The following is a 23571-nucleotide window of genomic DNA, read 5'->3' as shown; positions in this document are numbered from 1 at the left end:
AGGCATGACCAAAAATATCTGTTAGGGAATATTATTGTTCTGTTCATTGAGTTGAAGAAGAAGACTCAACAGATTGTACTGGATGCACAACATGAATTTTTTTTTTAGATTGAAATGATCAGAAAACAGACATAAACGATGTGGACTCAACTTGGTCCTTTAAAAAGTAAAGCAAAATTACTAGATTTTTAGATCTGGGAACTGCACATGTCACATCTACATGTGACTTTTCATATTATTTGTATATATCAGTCTCAAAAATCTAACAATAACAAAGCTTGCATGGACTAGGACTAGAGCATTATCATATTTCAAAGCATTATCATCCTATCAAAGAATGGGTTTTTCATTCAAGCCCACATGTTCACTAACCTGTACAGGCTCACCATCTACTTGAACTTGGCCAGCTATTTCCATCATATCCAAAGCCAGGTGGCAGATAGATCGTGCATGATGCATGCAAGGCTCTGGTAGACCACTCACTGTCATATACTTGTCCCCAACTGTTTCCACCTATCAAGACAGACATTTTTCAATTACTTTATTATCATGGCCCTTAGAATACTAGAATGGATGTACTTTTTCCTTCAAGACTGCTTGCCTTTTCAAATAATTTCCCTTCCCTTTCATTCAAATCACCTTAATTCCTGTCATCTCTGCTTGTTATTGAAGAGAATTTATTGTAAACTCACAATGTAATAAATTACAATGACGTGGTGACTGTGTAAACCTGAGTCTCTCTTCTGGCATCTTCTGAATGAAACGTAGAATGGCTCTACATTTTGACTCATACCCTTGATTCACATGGTACAGGACACAAAATCAATTTCTACTAAAAGATAGGAATGAACTTTATAACCATAAACACACAAGCATACCCATGCACAAATATATTGGAGATGCATATATATATATATATATATATATATATATATATTTATACATATATATATACCTACCTGTTACCAGCCACACTTGCAGCTACACCTCATTCCTAATGAAGGAGTACAATTCACATTGAATAACTGAATAAAAGGTTATAATTTAGAAGACCCAGGTATATGACTGAAAAACTTAAAGCACAGCATCAGAAGAACCACAAATGGCTTCTGTAAATTCACATTTGCTAAATGTGGAAGTAGATTTATATATGCACCTAATGGGTGACTGAAGAAATCCTACTGAGAACTAAGCCTATGTTCCTTCACACATTTAGAGATTACCAACATAATCTTCTTTAGCTATCTAATATCAGGTAACACAGTTCAAAGAGTGAGAAAATAAATACTTTTTTAAAAAGCCTAAAATCCAAAGGATAGAAAATACTGACATGATAGTTAATTATTGAAAAGTAACAGATTAGATACTTATAAAAATCTTATGGTTACCTTATAAACAAATGGATTCCTTCGTGAATCAGTCAGAATATCAAATCTCGTGTACAGATCATTTAAAAGATTGACAATCTTCATGGCTCCCTCTCCAGAGGCATGTTTACTGCAAAAGGCATTGAATCCAACAATGCCACTGAAAAGAATGGTCACATTGTCGTACCGCTTCGCTGGAACAGGACGCTTGTGTCTCAGCTCATTTGCCACTGATGGTGGTAGAACAGAGTACAGCAATCTAAACACATAAGAAAAGAAAGGCACAGGCAAAACAGAAAGAATGTGGAGAAAGGTCTTTACAGCAGCACTCTTTAAATATTAACTTTGTACATCCCATAGGGTTTATGTTATAGTCCCATCATCAACAAGCAATAGAAAACGTGTTTATTGAAGAATATGTTATTTCAGAAACAGGAACGGATCTACATCAGCATACCTAAAGCCATGACATTTCAAACACACATTAATGTGCCTAAATTAACAACAAAATGAGACACACATTACTAATTCTTCTGACATGATCTCTTAATAGTGTCTTGGATCATTTTTTACTTATTTCTGCCATTTCCTCAGATTTTTCCCACAGAACCATAAAAACTGCAAAAAAGACCATGTAGAGATCAAACAGTTTTCTATCTCTGACCAATTAATCAATTTCTAAATGCTTCCTCTTCTGTTGAGCATGCTGGTTTTAGGACTTATAGTATGCTTTTTAATTAATAGTCTATATGACATATCAACACTTGTTCATATTATAAATTATGCAAATAAAATCCAAATCACACACACAGAGCTTCACCCTATTCTCATGTGTATTCCTTCAACTTTTTATCTACCATCTTAAGGTCTATTTCCTTCCTGACACAGCTAAGTGGACAAGCTGAAGATCTCTGACTGTTACACAAATCTTGAACATCATTTTGCACACAGCCTCCTGCACAAACCCTCATGAGTTGCATTTTTGGCAAGTTCACTACTGCATGAGTTATAATTAGTGAATACTTTGGGCAATGATATAGTAATTGACACTGTCTGTTCCAGCAGCTGCCAAGAAAGCTAGAATTCCTGAAGATAATAATACTTTTTAAAGCAAGCCAAAAGCAATGAACAGAAAAAATACTTTTTAGGCTTCTTTTATCTCTGATTCTTCTGTCCATCCCATATTTTTAAAATAATTTCCATTACTCACTACAGAAAAAAAACGTATCTGCCAGTAGAATTCATACAGAGATGGGGACTGTTTTATAAACAAGAGTCAATCATCAGTGCCACACTATTTGTCACATAAGCTTTTGTTTATCTGCAAGTCATCATTGAGCTGAGATGTCACAGACTAATGCTGCGAATTTGACTTTACAGTTACCTGTAGAAATGGATTTGGGCATATACTGTATTTATACATGCAAATATAATGCATATAGTGTATTATTGTTATGTACTTATATCTAGATATCCCCAAATCCATTTCTACAGGAAACTATAAAATCAAATTCATAGCATTAGCCTATTGCAAAACTTCAGCTTTACACAGAGGTTTATTAGATACATTTCTCTGTTCTACTCACCTGTGAGCATGGCAGTCCACAAAGACAAAGTTCGTTTACAGAACTCTGTCAAATAGCAGCATTTGGGCTACATTCATCAAATGTAGCATCCTTGGCTACAAGGACTGCATATAGGAAAGTTTCCAAAACTATTTTAGGCAATTCACAAATCAAGAAGAATTGTCAGTTCACTTCTTGTAACTTTCAGAGAGGGTGCCATCAAAACACCTGTGCCTAGACTGCAGGTGACATCTGGCAATCTAAATAAAGAAACACCCCATAAAATATTCTTTCTTGACTTCAAAATTACCAGCCCTGATTCTCTCTTATATTGCTCCCAAGGTTCTGTTATTTTTTGAAGAAGGTAGCAATGAATAATATATTGTTTTGAGTGTTTCAGCTCAAAATTGGGATTTGGTTCTTACGTGTCTGTCTTTTTCTTTTCATCTTCCAGCGCACGCAGTGTGTGCTGCAATCTGTCAGTGAGGATCTCAAGCTCTTGAGTCAGTTTATATTCCTCTCTGAACTGCTCTCCCAAAAGAACCAGATCACGGGTAGCATCATGCAATGGAATATCACTCAGATATAAACCTCTTCTGGTTAAATCATCCAAGTTCATCACACTGCAATGGGGAGAAATACATAATAATAAGGGTAAAATTAAACTTGCCAAAGGAGCATTTAAAACTAAAATGAAAGCAGAGGCTGCTGAATAACAGAAAAAAGACTACAGTTCTGAACTTGTGATGAGCTGTACAACACATCCTTTCTACGGAATACCTTATTCGTGATCATTCATGTCAACCCATGGCTCTTGATTTTTGCATTTAAATACAGAATTTTCATTGATGAGTTCCATGAACATATCAAATGTACATACTTCACTACACAGATAAAAGTGAGATTATGTTAAGGTAACCTCTTCCCTTTGTTATCATCCATTCTCCTTTTATACAGATTAATGTATCATAACTGTGTAATCCAATGTGATATTTTAACATGCTCTTAGCTAAAGAATCCCTCCATTCAATCCCCCATTCCAACCACTTCTTTATCACTGTTCTACGACATTAAAACTACTGCAAAAGTATACGAATCCACACAGGAAACCAAATCCTTATAATATTTCTTAGCACTCTCTGACTAAGAAACAAAGGATAAAGCTTGCAAGAAATGAAATCATGAGGAATTACCATTTGTACAAAATGGGTAAATATTTATATTGAGTTATTTAATAATCAGACAAGTTTTAATGCTTAAATGCTCCTCCCTCTTCTACAGTAAACACATCAAAGCCAATTAAATCAATACTTGAACCAATTAATTTCTGTAGTATACTCTCATAAGTATTCTTCAAATGAGCCATTGTAAATTGAAAATCAGTACTATAGAATTCTTTAGGTTTAAAGTACCTTGGCGAACAAAGAAAGAGAATGCTGTCTGCTTCAGGCAAGTAGATCATTTGCCCTTTCAGGCGTAAGCAGCTGATTTCTGTGCCAGTCAGTTCATCTTCACACTCCAGCTTTTCCACATCCAACAGCCCCTCCTGGTGATGAAAGTCACAATTGTGTAAGGGCAATAGTGTGTTATGCACCAGGCCAAGCATGTAAGTGCATTCACTAAGAAGGGAGTCAGAATGTTTGGAATAGACTCTAAGCCTGCATTAAAAGCCATTTAATTTCTCACTGCAACACCACATACTATCCATACTTTAATACCGTGATTTGTTACCTCAGAGTCACAAAACATGGTATCTTTCTTTACATTCACGTTGATAATTCCTTGTTTGCTTCTGCGTCGTTTCTTAACAATAGTTTGGCGAAAATATTGCCTATTCTATGAAGTTCTATCTGTGCCTGGGAACATCTCCAAGAAATCTCGTTGGTTTCTCTCAGGCACAGTTTTCTATAAATAAACAGGCTCCTTGATGTAGTGAGTGCTACTCTACATGATGCGTTTTTTCATTTCACCTGCCTTGTCTCCTGCCCTCTCTAGAGAAAAGGACAAAAACTTGTGTATGAACGTAGGGGCCAAAGCAAGAACACATTTCATATTTGCCTCTCACATTATTATGAAGCAAAAGTAAATGTAATTAGCTTTCTACATTTTCTTTGGTACAATGGCATATAATGGATTGGCCCCTTGCAAAGAAAGGATCAGGGTATATTTACTTCACCATTCCTATAATGCATTCTACTTAACAACTACACACAAATTCATACCTGTGACTTTCTCTTGGCTCAAGACTCAAAAGCATCTGAGCAGAGAGAATTTTTTCTGAAGATTTCTGAGCATTTGGCACTTCTTCTTATCTCTCCAAAGCATACTTACTGAAAGAAAAGCCAGGAAAATATTCTCTAGTTACCTTAGTCCTCAGTACAAAGACTGTATTGATATGTGAGAGGATCCCATGGAAACTAATATCAATATGAGGCCGGACCAAGGAGAAAACTGACAACAAACTGCAATTTCCTGGCTGCAACTAGATTTAAAAAAAAAAAAAAAATAAAAGAAAAATAAAAAAAGGATTGTTATGTTTTATAATAAAAATATACAGGGAGTAATTACACTAATTTTGCTTAGACAACAAAACTGAATGGAAGAGAATACATAGTTTATGCATTTCTCCATTAAATCACAAGGTGCCTAAGTTATGAATTTTACATTGGAAATATCCTAACTTCAAGGTGCAATTTCAGTCTGCAAAACAACTTTATAATATTGCGTTAAACTATTACATTTGTTATCTGTTAAACTTTTCCCATTCTACAGTAAAAACACTTTCCAATGTTTTCATACTAAGTGACCCCCTTCATACTCCCTTTTCAGTGAGCCACGATATAGAAAGCATCAGCTCCGATAATAAGGATTCTAATTGCCATCCTCGGTAGTCTGAATAGGTATAGCTGTTCAGCCCTTGGGAAAAATCTGGCAGAGCTACTTACAAGGCTCTTTTTTGTCAAATCTTTCTGGAAAATTCTGAGAGAAATCACCAAAAACAGACTCAGGAAAAAGCTAACACAAAAATGCATTTAAAAACTACATCAATGATTCAGAAACAACATGGTATATGCCACATTAGTCTTTACATAATTGTAAAGAACATCTGATAGTTTTGTTATCTTACCTTTTGCTTTTCTCCTATTACTGCTTTTACCTGTTGCTTATTTTTAGAAGCACTGTCAGCTCTCAGAGGCCAGAACTGAGGTATCCACACATATACAGAATATAAAATATTAAAGGCACCTCTGAGTACCCTTTTACTGTAAATAACCAGAGGATATTGCAGCAGCTGCATTCAGTTCAGAACACACTGAATGAACATATATCACAAACTTTGTTTGTTTGGTTCATCTTACTGATGCTTAGTACTGATGCTTTTGATGTACAAGCTAAGAAAGTATGACACAACTTCTGTTATTCTGCTCTTCAGTTATTGTGTATCTGACAGCTTATGTATTTGAAGGCATTACTGTCAAGTAACATATATAGAATATGTATCTGCTGCTTAACTATACAGCAGTATGGGCAAGACCACTATCCTGAACCTCTGGCCAAGTTACACCATCTCATATCCACTCTAAAGAGCTATCTGCCACTTTCATAGCATATATAGCTCAGAGTGAGCTAAGAGAATGAACAGGGTATCAAGCTACCAGTTGAACTGTGGGGATGGCCAGATTTTCTCTGCTCAAGCTTATTCCCTTACTGCATATGGACATAATCATAAAGAACAGAGCTGTTGTAGAATCAGGGCTATTTTCACGGTCCTTTTTAAAAGAAGAGAAGCACAGTGTAGTAAATACTATACACTTACATGGGAACTCTGTTCAGACAGAGAATTCTAAATCTATTTTATTCATCTTTATAATTAACCTGTGAAGTATCCAGCATTAGAAATCTCTACGACTATCCATGCATGAGAATCGTCTAACCTGTGGAAGGACTCTGTATATAGCATTGCCACACTGCGTGACCACCAGATCTCTATCAAATATTATGTGGAAAGGAAAGGCCTTGCAGAAAGTATAGGGACTGATGCGAGACTCTTGGGTACCATTTTCTTCAAATCTGTCAAGATCTTCATAGTAGTCCTCTTCTTTAGACTCTTTCTCTTCAATTAAAAATTGAATGTGGTCACACTCCTCATTTCTCTGTTGAATAACCTGGAAAAATGAAGGAATAATGAAAAACTTAAAACTACTACTCATTAGTAACTGGAAATGAAGAAAGGAATGTATTTACAGCAGAAAGATGAATCCAAGAATTATATTTGCATCTTGAAAAATACTGTATTCTAATAAAAGTTTCTGATTGTAGTCTTTGCTTAGCCACAGGTGCTCTCTGCAAGAACAAGATATTGAAGATCACCCAAATACAATATATTAAGCCTGAATGAAATGCACATTCTGAAATCAGGGGGTAAAGCTCAAGTTATTGCTTGCTCTTGGCACTTGCCAGAAAACAGGATGCTCCCCTCCCCTTAACCCTGTGGTGAGTCTTGAATTACACAGATCACTTGAATCCTTATTTTGATCAAAGCTGTTTGCAAGGTTTGTAACACAACAACAAACAGTGCTGACCAGAGGATGGACATTTCACTAACAGCAAGAAGAAAGGTGGATAGAACAGCTGTTTGAATATACAGTCCTTACGTATTCCAGCGATTGCAAGATCAAAGCTAACACACAAAACTAAAAGCAAGTACAATCTTCTCTGGGCTTTATTCCATATTAAATGAAATCATAGCAAAACTAGAGTCATCTACTTTGGTGGAATCTCAAAAAGATGTCTTCAATACAGCATTTCACACTTCAGTAATTTTACTCAAGTTGTAAAAAATATGAAATTAATAGGGATTATTCTGTTTGCAGTGAGAGTCATGTATTGCAGTATAATTAAAGCTAATAACTAATAGAATAACATAATTTACATTGAGAAGCCAAATTCACTTCTTTTCATGTTTAATTAGATTTAATGACTGGAACAGAACAATTCTGTTTAAACAGTATTGTTTAGCAGCAACTTTCTGGAACATGTTGCACTTGATTCTACTTTCATGTAGAGTCTGATCTAAAGCCACTGAGGCAAGAAAAATTTTCCTCAAAATCTCTGATGTATCCTGATTCTCCCCTTTAAATGTAGTCTTAAGCAAAAAGATTAACAGTTACAATATGAAAACAGAATGGATATGCAAAAACAGAGGGCAGTTTGGAGCAGAAGTCTGATTTAGGTGCTCTATAGCCATGTGCTGCATTAGTCTTCTCATTCTATTATGTAAGTAACTTAGAGAAAGATCAGCTACTAAATTTTCCAGCTAATCACAGAATCACACAATCCAAGAATATGCCAAGTTGGAAGGGACCCATAAGGATCATCGAGTCCAATCCTTAGCCCTGCACAGGACCATCCCCAAGAGCCACACCATGTACCTGAGATTATCATACAAATGTTTCTTGAACTCTGTTAGGCTTGGTGCTGTGACCACTGTCCTGGGGAGCCTATTCCAGCGCCCAACCACCCTCTGGGTGAAGAACCTTTTTCTAATATCCAGCCTAAACCTCCCCAGATACAATTTCAGGCCATTCCTTGGGTCCTGTCACTGGTCACCACAGAGAAGAGATCAGTGCCTGCCTGTCCTCTTCTGCCTCATGAGGAAGTTGTAACTGCAATGAGGTCTCCCCTTAAGTCTCCTCTTCTCCAGGCTGAACATGCCAAGTGACCTCTGCTGCTCCTCATATGGCTTCCCCTCAAGGCCCCTCACCACCTTTGTTGCCCTCCTTTAGACACTCTCTAAGAGTTTAATATCTTTTTTACATTGTGGTGCCCAAAACTGCACACAATATTCAAGGCAAGGCCACACCAGTGCAGAGCAGAGCGGGACAATCCCCTCCCTCAACCAGCTGGTGATGCTTTGCCTGATGCCCCCCAGGACACAGCTGGCCCTCCTGGCTGCCAGGGCACAATGACTCATATTCAACTTGTCAAAGGGATCAGGACCCCCAGGTCCCTTTCCCTGGCAATGGAAATGTCTGTACAAACATCCAGGGTTGCCCCATTCCAGCTGCAGAATCCAGCACTTTCCCTTGTTGAACTTTATATGGTTGGTGATTGTGAAGATGTCTGCTTTCTTTATTACTTCTTTTTTTATCCCGTTTGTAGATAGGTGTTTTCAGTGCTTTGCTATTCTCTGGTTATGGCATGGTTTTCCATGTCTTTCTCTTCCTTTAAATCATTATCCCTGAAATTGTGAGAGACAGTGGCCACGCTGAGGATTAACAGAACGCAGTTAAGAATCTTAGTTTTTACTTCCTGTCACTCATACACACTCCCACAGGTTTTATTTTAATACTACTGTTATTGTAGCCAGAGATTATACATAGAAACCTTTTTGAAATTGTGTAGAATTATCTCTAGAACTGATTTATGCTTCCAGGTAACTTCCAGTCTTGGATCTTACTTCAAAGTGTTGCTTTATGAACTATCTAATCTGCTATCTCGTGATTTCATCCACCTTGTCAGCAAATTTAAAATAAGCACTTCTGGCCATTAACATAATATGTTAAATTCTGTCTCTTCACCCCTGTACCTATAGACCCAACCTAACTGGCCAGATATTTATCTGGCATAAAGACCTGCACTAGATACTCTGCTAAGCTTAACTAGAATAGAACTTACCTATTGTTCCATTCTGCAAGCAAAGTTTGCAAGTCACAAAATTTCAGTATCATTTAAATATTGTTGAAGAAGCCTTTGATAAATGCTTGACAAATAAAAGTTCAGTGACAGAAGCAACAAAGACAGCAATCAAGACTAATTCTTCCTCCCCCGCAGACTTAGCTGGTGGAGTGACATCAGTTCACCACATCTAAAAGCTCAATCACCATAGTAACTGCAGTTAAAACTGAAGGGAGAAATCACTCTCCTGGTTTCAAACAGAATATATAACATCAAACTGCTAACCTGCCTGTGCTTTCCAGAAGATGAATCTTCAGAGTTTGTCCTTGGTTAAGCAAGTTAAAGAAAACTCGCACTGATATTTCAGGGAAGGGCAATACAGAGAAAAGTTATTTTAAAGTTACTGTCATTTAATGTATTTGGTGAGCTACAAACAAGATATCAAATCTGCAGTATTACTGTGATGCAGCATGTATAATGAACACACGCTATCTGTTAAACTGGGTCTACCAGACAAGACTCAGTTCCGTGGATCTGAGTATGTCCCCAGGACACACACGTATCTCAGCATGGAAGAACAGAATGTCCTTGGACAGGGACCTTTTTACATGAAATTGTGAAGATTAATACAAAATCAGAGAGGTTTTGCCATTTAAAGGTCAATACAGGATAAAATTCTTGAACTCTTCTGATCAAAATTGACTGTGCAATGCTACTTGACAAATTTCACTGCAGTTGTTTCAGAACGACCCTGAGGCAAAGCAGTTCACTGTGAAAATGGCACCACTCTTAGTTTTGCACATCCAAAGTTAAAACTGGGGATGTCTTCACATGCACACTGCCTCACTGCACCAAACCCCCAAGCCTGGAGATAGTGAAGTTATCTTCATACACAGCTAGCATTTTAATGTGGATCAGTACTGCCTCTCCTCCATGACAAGTACCCAAGTAGTTGTTAGGTCAACAACACTCCAGCTGGTCACATCTTGGCTTTGTTTCTTATACTGCCATTAGTAATAAGACAGTCTGAAATTTCCATCTTGTCAAGACTTCCCCTGATCTTTTCTCATTTTATATTGTAAAACATCTTCCCCATGTAAAAGAAAGATTTTAATAGTCTGCTTTCAGATAATAACAGAACTGCAGAAGTCTGTTCTCCCAAGAGATTTTTGGACCTTGTTGGATTATGTACAACATTCTTTGCTAATCCATACTATTAGTAGCTTTGAGGGAATCCCTGTTCTAACTTCACCTTTTCAGGTCACCCTCATTTATATACAAACAACCTCTGACAAGTCAAACAAGAGAAGGCAAAACAGTAGGCTGTCAACAGGGATCTCATGACAAAGTTTGTCACCAGTATCATGATGATTTTTTAGTTATACTAAGACTAGCAGAACGTGAATATTCTTACTGTGTTCTCAAAATCAGCAACAATTCTTGAGACAATACCTGCTACAAAAATTATATAGTCTTACCTCTATTTGTCTAAAAATGGATTACTATATCAGGGAAGACAAGGCAAATTGGATTTAAATTAAATAATCAATTAATATCAATTTAGGCTTTTCTGAACTATTCAACTGCAATTTTGTATGCAAGTTCAAAACAAATTGCCTTCTTTTCCCTGCTAACGAAGTTTAACAGAGAAAAACTGACACTTTTTTTTTTCTTTGCCTTCAGCACACACATACCCACAGTGTTAAAAGGCACATTTCCTGGTAAAAGAAAGCCCTAATGTATTTCAGAAGAACACATGTGTGAGTGTGTGTGTGTGTGTATATATGTATATATACTTGTGTACATACAAAATTGTTCTGTGTGAAACTGAAGAAAGGTGATAAATTTTCTGTTTAGCTATTTCTCCACCTAAAAAACCAATCTGGGCCAAAACAAAAACAATACATTTTTCTCCATATTTATTTTCCCTCTTGTGACCATTAAGATTCCTTAAGTTTTCACTGCAGGTTGAGGAAGGTGATCCTTCTCCTCTCCTTAGCACTGGAGAGGCCACACCTGGAGTGCTGTGTGCAATTGTGGGCTCCTCAGTACAAAAGAGAAATGAAGCTACTAGAGGGAGTCCACTCCCTCCAGCAAGGGCCACTAAGATGATCAAGGCACTGAAGCATCTCTCAGAAGAGGAAGAACTGAAGAGCTGGCACTGTCCAGGCTGGAGAAGAAAAGGCTTGGAAGGTGCTCATCCATGTGCACCAACACCTGAAGGGAGGGTGCACAGAGGATGGAGCCAGGCTCTCTTCAGTGGTGCCCAGTGCCAGGACAAGAGGCAATGGGCCCAAACTGAAACAGAAGAGGTGTAGTTTGAACACCAGGAAATACACTTCTACTGTGAGATGGACTGAGCACTGGCACTTGTTGTCCAAAGACTTTGCAGAGTCTCCATCCCTAGAGACAGCTGAAAGCTGTCTGAACATTGTCCAGAACAAATGGCTCTAGGCAGCAACACTTGAGCAGACGGAACTGAACAACATGACCTCCAGAGGTCCCTTCCAACCTCAGCCAGTCTGTGATTCTGTCTAACCCACAAAAGAAAATCTAACCACTTAATGAAACAATTAAGATCTTCTACCACCTTCACAGAGCCTTGTAATATATTAGACAAAATCAAACAAAATTTCATGAAAATATAGAATCATAAAATCATAGAACTAACTGGGTTGGAAGAGACCTCCAAGATCATCAAGTCCAACCCCTGATCCAACCCTACTATGATTACTAGATCATGGCACTCAGTGCCACATCCAGCCTCATCTTAAAAACCTCCAGGGATGGTGAATCCACTACCTCTCTGGGCAGCCCATTCCAATGCCTGATTACCCTCTCTGTAAAGAACTTCTTTCTAATATCCAACCTAAACCTCTCCGGGCAGAGCTTAATCCCATGTCCTCTTGTCCTATTGCTGATTACCTGGGAGAAGAGACCAATCCCCACCTGGCTACAACCTCCTTTCAGGGAGTTGAAGAGAGTGATGAGGTCACCCCTGAGCCTCCTCTTCTCCAGGTTAAACAACCCCAGCTCCCTCAGCCTCTCCTCACAGGATTTGTGATCAAGTCCCTTCACCAGCCTCGTTGCTCTTCTCTGGACCTGCTCCAGCACCTCAATATCCTTCTTGAACTGAGGGGCCCAGAGCTGAACACAATACTCAAGGTGAGGCCTCACCAGCGCTGAGTACAGGGGAAGAATCACTTCCCTGCTCCTGCTGGTCACACTGTTCTTGATCCAGGCCAGGATGCCATTGGCCTTCTTGGCCACCTGGGCACACTGCTGGCTCATGTTCAGCTTCCTGTCAATCAGCACCCCCAGATCCCTTTCCACCTGGCTGCTCTCCAGTCACTCTGTGCCCAGCCTGTAGCGCTGCAGGGGGTTGTTGTGGCCAAAGTGCAGGACCCGGCATAGATATAGACGTATCTAAATATAGACTTAAACCATGTATTCTCTCAAGGAGATTTATGTAAGCACTTGTTCAAAACAGATGGAGAAGAAAGTGGATAATAAAGCATTAACTATCAAATTGCAGATATCAACTTCACGCTAGTATAAAGAGAACTGCAGAATTTACTGTGTTGATGTAAATGCTTTGGATAAAGAGATTTGGAAGGACAACTCAGGACTTACGAGTCAGAAGATGACTCCCATAATTATATCAGAAACTTCGGGTTAGGCAGTGAGGTTTTTATCAGTTAAAAAAAAAAATATTCCTTAGGCAAAATTCTAATTTAAGTCCATCACAAAAATTTTACAGAAGAGGCATTGATTGGTCCACAAAAACTGAGGGGATGAAAAGCAACTCCACTGTTTTCCTGTGCTGTGCTATTTCAAGCAATGGGTTACTAACAGACTAAAACATGACAGCAATAATTTACTAAACTATGAGGCAAAGCATAGAGATGAAATAAGTCTGTCAATTTTCTTCTCCCGTTTTCATTTTTTTGAACAATAAAACTACCCAGTTCTCACACTGGAGTGTAAAACCTTCACTCCATACCATTACTGATCAATAGCTGACCTGTGAAGAAATGGTGGTAGACTTTCATTGTCTGAGTGCCTAAGCTGCAAATTTTGGCACTCTCACCTTACAAAATCAAGTGGCTGATTAGTCTCTGCTTATCTACCACTGATGTTTCTGAGTATTCATGGAGTACAGTGCTATTTAATGTCTTAAGAGGTGGCAAAAGCTAGACGTTATTAACCAGCTGAGACAATAAAATTTTCAGGGTGGAGAGCGTGTGACTTTCTAATACGGAAAAGGTTAAAAACAGGGTAATATACAAAATAAAACACAGACAATATGCACTTTCTTCAGTTTAGAGGAAATACTATTTTTAGGCACTATGTGCTTTTGGCTCAGACAGTCTGGAAGAACAGCGTGGATTTAAATTAAATTTTGTGTTCACTTACAATAGGTTTGACCAATAGTATTAAATTTCTATTTACTTACAGTACAAAATAAAATTTCCAGAAAAGCCTAAAAAAGTCAAATGAAATTAAGAAGTAAACATGTAATAAACATTTAAACCTTGTTGGAATATATTGCTTGTGAGAAGATAGATATCAATACAATCTTCTCAGCAAAGTAACGTTCAGACTGAGGACACAGTTGTCAAAACTTTGTTCTGGAAGCTGCTTTGGACAACCCAGATTTCTCCTCTGCCCCATGGATCACTTTTGTCTTTGCAGGACCTCTGAACTACACTGGCAGAAGTCTGAAAGAACACTGAACCACATAAAGGAACAGATGTAGGTAAAAATAACCCAGTTCATTTCCTCAGTCTAGTTTATTTTATAACTTGACACCAGCTGGAGAGACACGGCTGAAGAATCTGCTGTAGGACAAGCTTAGGCACTAAGAGAAAGGTGCCTGTGCTACCAAAAAGAAATGCTTGTCAAGCAACAGCTTGAGCACTTTTGCAGCCAACTTTCCATCATGGTCCTCCTTGTCTTTCTCAACACTTCAAATAAACAGGTATCTAAGAAGAGGATTGTTTTGATTCTGTTGCATCCTTCTGTATCTGATTACTAACACCTGCTGCAAAAGTATGAAATACGTTTTCTTACAAAACAGGATCTTAACATGAACTCAAGTATATCACCTCTCTATACACAACTAGACATTCACTATAAACCTGTGCTAGCTTGAAACAGGAAAGGCAAATATAGCAGTACAAATATCTTTGTCATTGGATTGCTTGTAAATCTCTTATCTGAGCTAGATCATGTTTCTGCAATAAACTCACAAAACTGGAAAGGATTTTCTGAGCAAGCATACAGTGAAAACTCTGCTAGAAATGTAATATGACTAGGTAATAGTTAAAAAGAATGCTTCCTGTACCTGCTTAGATGCTTTTTTACTTGATGAAAAGTGTTTTATATCAGTTACAATATTTCTAACTGCAAAAAGTTCCCCCCCGCCATATATCTGCACCTTGGATCAAGCTCTGATTTTATACCATTCCATATGCAAGGCCCGATCAATTAAATCTTTCCGTTGCTCTGCATGGACATAAAACAGAAGCCTCTTTTCCATTTCACAAGTGACTTTAGCACACATGACATTATGTCAACTCTGTGACTGAGGAACATTTTTTCACTTCGGGGGCTGTAGGTGCATATCCAGTCACACTCCCACACGACAGTGTGAAACCTCCAAACACATCTTGTTTCTGGGAAGGACCTGACGTGCAGTCTGTGAGGAAAACACTGCTTGCCAGCCAGGCCTCACCAATGCACATCAGCCTCACAATTTGCACACAGAAGACATGTCCATGCTCCCACAGGACACAGTAGACAGTAAGAAATATATGCCAAATAAGCCACACATGGTCATCTCCTTCTTTGAATAAGAGCATATTGTGCTGAACTGCTCTCGATTGGGTCTGCCTGCAAATCAATGCTGGCTTTCTCAGCACATGGTTGATGTGTCTTTAAAGCAACACAAGTTACAATGTCTCTTCCTGAGTCAGTACTGATGGCACTGTTTCACAGAAAACAGAAACAATGCATATTACTGTTTGCCACCACTTTACTTTTGAATTTCTTGATTTTGTCCTAATGACATAAATTTTCCATATTTCCATCACTTCAGACATTACCTTCATGTCTATTTCTGTACCGTGGATCTGTTGAGCTACTGTTTTAATGATTCCAATGACAATATCCTGAAGACCTTCCCTTTCTGAGTAGTAATGCAGAATGAGTCCCTTCCCCTTCTCTGCATCAGTGCACCTAAAGGAAGGTGCTCGCATACCCGGGTAAATAGTAGCGAGGTGATCATGGAGAGCATCCAGATTCTAGAAGAAGAAATTAAAAACAAGATTATAAGGCATTCACTTATTATTTCTGAAGAAAGTAAGTACATATTTTGTCTCATCTGAACATCCCCTTTCTCTTACTGCTCATCCTTCCTGGGCATTTGCCTTATTATTTGGAAAAGTGCCATCATAGCAGACTTCTCAGGTAGGCCACAGTGTTCTTTCTATCTACCATGGCAATATTTGGACAATGAATGGCATAAAAATTAGAACTATTATTAATTACTCCAGATAGTAAGAATTCATGCTTGATCATGCTCTATTTTGAAACACTCTAAAAACTAAAGACCTTGTGTGTGACTGATTCTCAATCCAGTACCTCATCCATTTTCACCCCTTCCAATTCTAGTCTCTATAATCTCCTTTTCAGATATTAATTTAGGAGTCAAATACAAATAAGTAAGCATGTGTGAATATACATAAATACTTCTCCTTATTATACCTGAAAAAGCCTAGTTCTGACATCATAACAGTCAGTCCAAGTTTACAGGGCCTTACTAAGTTTCAAACTTTAAAGATTTAAATGCTTGAAAGAAGAATCTCAAATATATATTTTCTTTGAGAATAATTGAAAAAATTCCCAGAATAAACTGAACATATCACAGCTGTTGTAATAACGTTTCAGAAAATGTTGTTCAGGAAAGGGAAAAGATCTATTTTTCCAGATAATGTCCTTGACATCTTATGTATTTAACTTTAAGTCTTGACCAGACAAATTGTGATCTGGAGAGAAAAAAACTAAAGTATAAATTGATAGACATACCTAATTAAGAGCATCAAAGAGAACAATGAGATCAAAATCACACTTAAAACTTTACAGGGCTCCAACTTTGATTGTGAAGTAATTATCAAGACTCCATTTTGCTGTTTACTGTATATTTAACAGAAAGAACAAGCTAGTTTGTGGGATAGTGTTGCAACCCACATAATTCTTTATTATGTTGTAAAATTTATGCAACTTCTTTATAGCTTAAGTCCTGAACATTACTGCACATTTTAAATGTTGTTCTCTCACCACCCTACAAGTAACTGCTACCACAGGGCTTTGCATATTGTTTTCTGACAGCACAGGAAGTGAGGTGAAAATATTTTGCACTGTGGTGTCTGGGCCATTCTCCACCTTTCACAAGCATCTGTCAGTCATCAAATTTGTGGAAGCACGCTGAACTTAATTTCATGTGAGCTGTGAAGTGCTCAAACAGCTGCCTCTTCTGGAGGCCTCTAGAGGAAATGAGACTCCTAGGAATGAATTCCGTGGGATGCACTCAGCCTGAAACTTCCTCCCTCAGTGTTTTAGCATGTTTCAAATTCATGGGTTTGTTGCTATATCAACATCTCCAAATTAAAACTTTGAGAGGCAACAATCCAGGAATCATTCATTCCAGCTGTTAGTGGGTATTCAACAGCAAAAAACATAATGCTTAAAGGCAAATTCTGTAAGATCTTTGCAGGGTTCAGGACAATTAAATTGGAAGACACTGCTTTGAAAGAGTGTGAATGAGAAAAGAGAAAGATGACTGGCTCTGAAAGATTGCCCCATGATCTCCTTAATGGTGCAGAATTGCAGTTCCAGTACATGTGCCTCAGGCACAGCCGGGATACACTGACTTTTTTGGAAAAAAGCTCTAAAGGAAACACATGGGAAAAGACAATAATCTTCCAGTTACACAGTCATCAACACCAAAAGAAATTCAAAAGGAGTTTGTTATGGGAAATGGTCAATGTCAAATACAGAATTTTTATAAGATTTTTTTTTAATTTTTAACACAAATCTGGCACAAGTGTGGCCAACAACTAGCAATAGCCCCATTCTGCAAAACTACTTTGCCACTCTTCTACCCCTCTACTGATGACTTTGTCCAAGCAGTGTCACAGGTGAGTCCATGTGATATGCCTTTCAGTTTTGCTCCCTAATCATCCAGAGTGGGAGGCTTGTAGCTTATTGTATTCAAAACCTCGCTCCAACACATAGTCAAGAAGCAGTAGACATCTTCCAAATCAGGGAGCTGAAATCGCTCACAATTAGACATTGTCATTGCTACTCCCACTCCTATATTTTGTTGTGTTTGATCCATTCTAAATTGATATTGCAACTTCTGAAAAAACAAATGTGTATTTTTTCCTAGTATGTTCACCTGCTGTGAGCCAAAGGTGCAGATACAATAGGTTAAGCTCTCTCACTGAATTCTTGTCTCCTAGACTGCCCAGATGTAAGCCAGAGCTTGTGCTGCAACAGAGACACTAATTCTAGAGCTTTGTGGAACAGTGATCAGCTCCATGGTGAAACACAAGGGGATTTCCATGCAAGAACAACCAGTGATACTAAATCAGACAAGATCCTGGCCCATCTAAAAATGGGAGTTGTGACTGGCACCTGAATTACAAAAATATGCTGTTCGGTGCTATGTGGTACAGAGCATCTGGAAACTTATCTAAAAGAGGAATTAGTCCCCTGAATTTTGTTACACTACAATCAAGAACAACTAAGTAGCCATGTAAATGATTCTTTACATGAGGGAACTAAGGTCTACTCCAGTGTTTGATTTTCACTCAGTAGAAAGCTATTGAACTTAACACAAAAGCCCACTTTGGGTTTCTCAGGAGGTACCTGTTTTTACCACTGCTTCTCTTTGGCACAGTGCCCTTCAGTATGATTTTCAAATTTTCCACGCCCAAGTTTTTCATAAAAAGTATAAATATTCAATTTAATTGCCCTTTTTATTTTCAACTTTCATGAAGCTTTAAGTATTTGTGTTTCAATTATGAACAAACTAAATTTTCTTGAGATGTCAAAGGAAACAAATACAAATATGAGATTTTTTTTGACATACTTAAAAAAGCTGCAGTCCTACATTATTTCATATATCCTGACAGATTTCAAGAAGAGCCTTTTGGAACTCTATTATGTATTTTAAGAATCTGACAAAAGTTCACGACATTAAACCAAATCTGCACTTATTTTTGTAACAGGTACATAAAGTAGTTTCCTGATCTAATCTGACTGCTGAAATATGCAAAAATAATAAATCACAGATGACACTGATTTTCTTTCATAACAAAAAGCTAAGAAGTACACTTTTGGCACAGCTACTAGTACATTAGTCCTCTTAGTATTTACAGAAGTATATAACAGCCAATGTCCTCTGTTAATACTGATATTCAAACAAATTAGCTTAAAATACTGTCATTAGAAGAATATAAATGTAAGCTGTTCCTACTTTTATAGATGTTTGGTGGGCATAACAAATGGGTCCAATCTTTTCATCATCACATGGTAAGGAATGAAAAGAGAAATATACTCTACGGAAAAGGGCATAAGTGAAAGGAATAGGGAAGGACCGGCCCATTAATAAGAAACCAAAGAGATGGAGCAATGGGCCAGTTACACTTCCTTTTTCCTCCTCCCCTATTTTTGCTCAACCCTAACTGCAACTTCACTACATAAGTTATGTTTAAAAATTACGTTTATCTGAAGGCTCGCTTTAAGGTCAGCATGTGAATGAAGCTACGAAATATGAAGGACGTCACATCCCATAGAGAGACAGTGGTTTAGAGATCACACATGATATAGACATGTTGGAACATACACGTCCTGTCTGCCCAGCAACTACAGTTCATGGGATTTGTACAAGAAGTCTGGGTTGACTCCATCCAGGATGGTCCGGAATGATGCAGGTTTTGGGCAGGCAGTTAGGCACAGAATATTTTAGTAATCCAGAAAACCATGCATTCTACTTATTCACCTATTGCTGGGGAGATTTTAAAGGTACAGATGACAAGAGGCTGCTAAATTTTCAGTGAAAACCCATAGAGATTTCACACTCAGCTTTTGGGCATTCTCCAGTTCAGTGCTTTTAAACTCATTACCAAGTTCTCTCCAAGAGTGATATAGATGACAAATCTTAAATCCAAAGTGCTTTTTTAAATTGAACAATTTTCAGGTGACAAAAAAGGGAAGGTCATTTTTTCTACACTTAAAATAACACTTTAGAGAAGTCCCTACATTTCTTTCATGCTACTGAAAAATCATTTTCATTTTGTTTTGGTTTATAGTGCAGTATCACACTGTTCTGCAGTTAGAGAAGCACAAAAATTGACTTAAACACTACTGCTTTATCCCACCCTTAGTTCATGAATGAAAGATAACGTCTTAAAGATAAGCCATCTATGAGCCCTAGTTTTGTATATGACATACAATTAGAAATAACCTGCATCTATAATTAGTCAGAGATAACTTAAAAGAAATACCCTACAAATCTGAAGACCATATTTGCTGTTAGTATAAACAAGGTAAGCCTTCTCACTTAACAATCTCCCCCTCCTCAATTTGTTGCACATGAAAACTCCTGTTCTTCTGTTAACTGAAATCATTTGGCACAAAATTCTTACCTGCAAAAATTCTCTGACATTTGAGCCCAAGACACGTAGAATTGTATCATAACCAGATTCTTGACAAAACACAAAAAACATCTTCCCAAACATTTGAAGAATTTCTCCAGCATTTAGATCTAGTTAAAACAGGAAAATATGGTTCAGTCCAAACATCGTATTTCACACACTTTGCTTATTACTTTACCCTCATATTCATAAACAAGAAAGACAGTACCTAAATTCTACCCAGATCCAGCAGGTCTCCAGTAAAAAAAAAGCAAGATTCAGGATTCATATGGCAAATAACAAGCATTCAGTACAGGAATTTTGTTAGGATTTACCAATTATCATTATTACTTCACCACATTGTGCATTTCATGCATGTATAGTATTTTAGATTTCAATACAGATAATAATCACTACTGGAAAATAAAGGAACTCAGTTGTTAGTAGCACTCATCTCAGCAGAGTTAATTCTGAGTTACAATAGCATGAAACCACATCAGCTGCTCCAATTCAACATTACTGCAGTCATCACAGTCTTATGGGTTCTTGGCTAATTAGTGATGCAGACCAATTTCATACCACACTTGGGTCTGCAGACAAAATAATGCTGATGGGCAAAATTCTACCTTTCAAATTCTAGACCAGAGCTCCAGTGATTGAAAATGAATGCAACCCAAATCAGTGGCTGATATGAAATGAAACGTGCCCACACCACAAACGCTTCTGTAACTCAGCATGTGTGTTCAGCAGAGATCAAGGACTGATTCATTCATTCATTCACTCACTGGTCTTGCAGTAGTGGTTGAAACCTGGGTGTATTGGCAAAATACTTGCAGCAGTATGTTGTTACTTCATGACTGCTTGTAACTCTGCCCATGCTCTGTGGATGAGCTATATTACTTCACTTTAAGATGGAATGCTTTGGAAGTAATAAAAATAATTTCAATGAATAAAAGGAATAAAAATATCTTAAGAGAAATAAAAGAAACACAATCCTTCCTTCTTAGATGCTAAAAAAAAATCTCTTTGACCAATACTCTGTTTTCACTTCCTCTCTTTCTCTAGAACACAGATTTGGCGAGGAGGAGAGGTATTACCTTTTTTATGATGAGGAGGCAAGAAGATATCTGTATTACTTACTGAGGACCTTGCTTGCAGCTGCAACCAGGTCATAGGTTTTGGAATCATCATAAATTATTCTGACCAGAAACTGTCCTTCTTCATCCAGCTGTGCCTCCTTCCTGAAGAAAACAGAATAAAATCTTTTCAGCTGGGGGAGAAGCACCATATTGAAAAAGGTCTTTTAAATAAAATAAGTTTTTAGGGTTACTTAAGATAGGAAATTAGAAATAAATTTATTCCATATCTTAGTCATTAGTGTACAATACAAATATCTCAGACCACAACTGTTCTGAAAATAATAATTAGCTATAATAAAATAAACACAATTTTTCGGTACAGAGCCTCAGAAAGAAGTTGCTGAACTCATAAAGACACAATTTGCGTTTTAAAAGAGGGGAATATCCAATAATGCAGCCCAAGATGGGCTCTTCAAACCCTTCTTAAGCTTTTTCGTTCCATCCGATTTTAATCACACTTTATTTACAGTAGGCATGGGATGGTTTTAAGGACCATTTGCACATATTTTCAGAGAAGAATTTATAACACTTATGTAGGTAGCAAATCAATTATCTTTCTTCAGAATTCTGCCCGTGCCCACTGGATAGGAAAAAAAAGATGCTAAGATTTTGCAAGGCCTTGTTCTCACAATGCACATCAATTTTCATGAGTAAAGTATCACCACTTTGCTAAATCACAATAAAAATACACACTTCTTCACCAAAGGAAACAAGCCCCAATCCCAGATTTAAGACAAGACTCATGTCTTGTGCACAGTTACTATTGATACTATGTTAAAAATGAAAATAAAATGACTTCTTAGTTTTTCAGGATCACACGGTACTCTCTTCAGCTTGAACATGGAGTCAGCAGCTTGTCCAAAAGGCAGTACAGCTCTGTAGGCTATTTTTTTTTTCCTGAGGAAAACAAGTTGATCCCCCTAGGCAACGAACAGTTGTGCCTTCTAACCCTTGCATTTGACACAAGGGAGTTTCTAGGGAGGGCTCACAAGTGCCTTTCTCCCTGTTTTACCCCACCTGTTTAGCACAAGAGCCAGGCCACTGCTGCTGCAGCAGCGGCTGAGTCCCAGCTCTTGGGAGGAGGACAGGGAGCACCTTCCTGGGCAGGCAGACCCCAGGACCCTGAAGAACCAGCTGCCCCATACGGTTGTTCCCACCATGCATAGGGCATGCCTACAGACATGGCCCTGACTCTGCCCAGCTTCAAGTCAAGTCCTTCAGCAAAGAGAGGTGGATGTGCAGGAGGGCACGGTCTGGTCTCTGATGAAGTTATGCCCTGTTTGTTGAAGTCGACATCTGGCAAATGAGCACAGCCTCCTTTTTCAGTATATCTTTTTAAATAAGTGTTCGTCTTCTGTGGTTTTGTCTACAATGGCTCTCGATAGAGACATTGTGCTTTGCAGAAATAGTAACAAAAGAGAAGCCATCTGTAGGTACTCACGCTGTAATTTATGTACTAGAATGAATTAGTAAAACTAATATGATCATGGATGGCATCACTAGTATATCTGCAGGTGGAGGGTCACAGCTACCTCATTAAAAAGAAATTATACCCTTAATCTAAATGCATCTCTATGCTGCAGAACACTTCTGAAGTCAAAAAAGGCAAAGAGACAGGAAAGCCTACAAGTGAAGTTACTGAGTCACACCTTCTTATATCACACCCAAAAAAATTAGTACAGGAAGTTGTTCTTCAGAAAAAACTTTAGAATTAGAAAAACTACAACAAAGGTAAATTATGAGGTAGGTTTTATAAAAAACTAAGCACATGGGATGCAAATCGAGACACTCATCAACTTGGTACTAGAATAAGCATTTTTCTAATGTACAAATGAAAGAGAACTATGAGTAAACAATTATTTACTCAAGGTAATGAAGGGCTCTTACCAAAGTAGGACAGAAACACTTCCTGAGATAATGCTCAAACCTCCAGTTTAAGAGTCAATATTTCTAACTGCTCTGAATTTCTCTTGGTCATCAGAGAAATTATAAGCATACAAAAAGTAGATTCTAAATCTAGTCTGTAAAACTCTGCATCCCATTTTACATCAAACTCTTTCTCTCCATCATCATAACACGATCAACCATTAATTAAAATCAAAGACTTCAACAGAAACTC

At 37.8% G+C, this 23571-nt stretch overlaps 1 protein-coding gene across 1 annotated transcript in view; it reads right to left on the bottom strand.

Annotated features, from left to right (window-relative positions):
• GUCY1B1 (guanylate cyclase 1 soluble subunit beta 1) overlaps positions 1 to 23571 on the bottom strand; it is a 43017-nt gene that overhangs the window by 5883 nt on the left and 13563 nt on the right. The window contains exons 3-11 of the mRNA XM_027899421.1: positions 21454 to 21554; positions 20326 to 20444; positions 15718 to 15915; positions 6868 to 7098; positions 5298 to 5414; positions 4345 to 4478; positions 3358 to 3555; positions 1389 to 1626; positions 373 to 513 (exon numbers count right to left, since the gene is read on the bottom strand). Coding sequence (XP_027755222.1) covers positions 373 to 513; positions 1389 to 1626; positions 3358 to 3555; positions 4345 to 4478; positions 5298 to 5414; positions 6868 to 7098; positions 15718 to 15915; positions 20326 to 20444; positions 21454 to 21554 — 1477 coding nt within the window. The remainder of the gene's footprint in view (positions 1 to 372; positions 514 to 1388; positions 1627 to 3357; positions 3556 to 4344; positions 4479 to 5297; positions 5415 to 6867; positions 7099 to 15717; positions 15916 to 20325; positions 20445 to 21453; positions 21555 to 23571) is intronic.

Source organism: Empidonax traillii, unplaced genomic scaffold (genome assembly GCF_003031625.1).
Source record: "Empidonax traillii isolate 1590-97213 ecotype Southwest subspecies unplaced genomic scaffold, ASM303162v1 scaffold666:size787383, whole genome shotgun sequence".
Classification (NCBI taxonomy): domain Eukaryota; kingdom Metazoa; phylum Chordata; class Aves; order Passeriformes; family Tyrannidae; genus Empidonax; species Empidonax traillii.
Note: the sequence above shows the minus strand (reverse complement) of the source record. Positions and strands in the feature narration are given on the sequence as shown.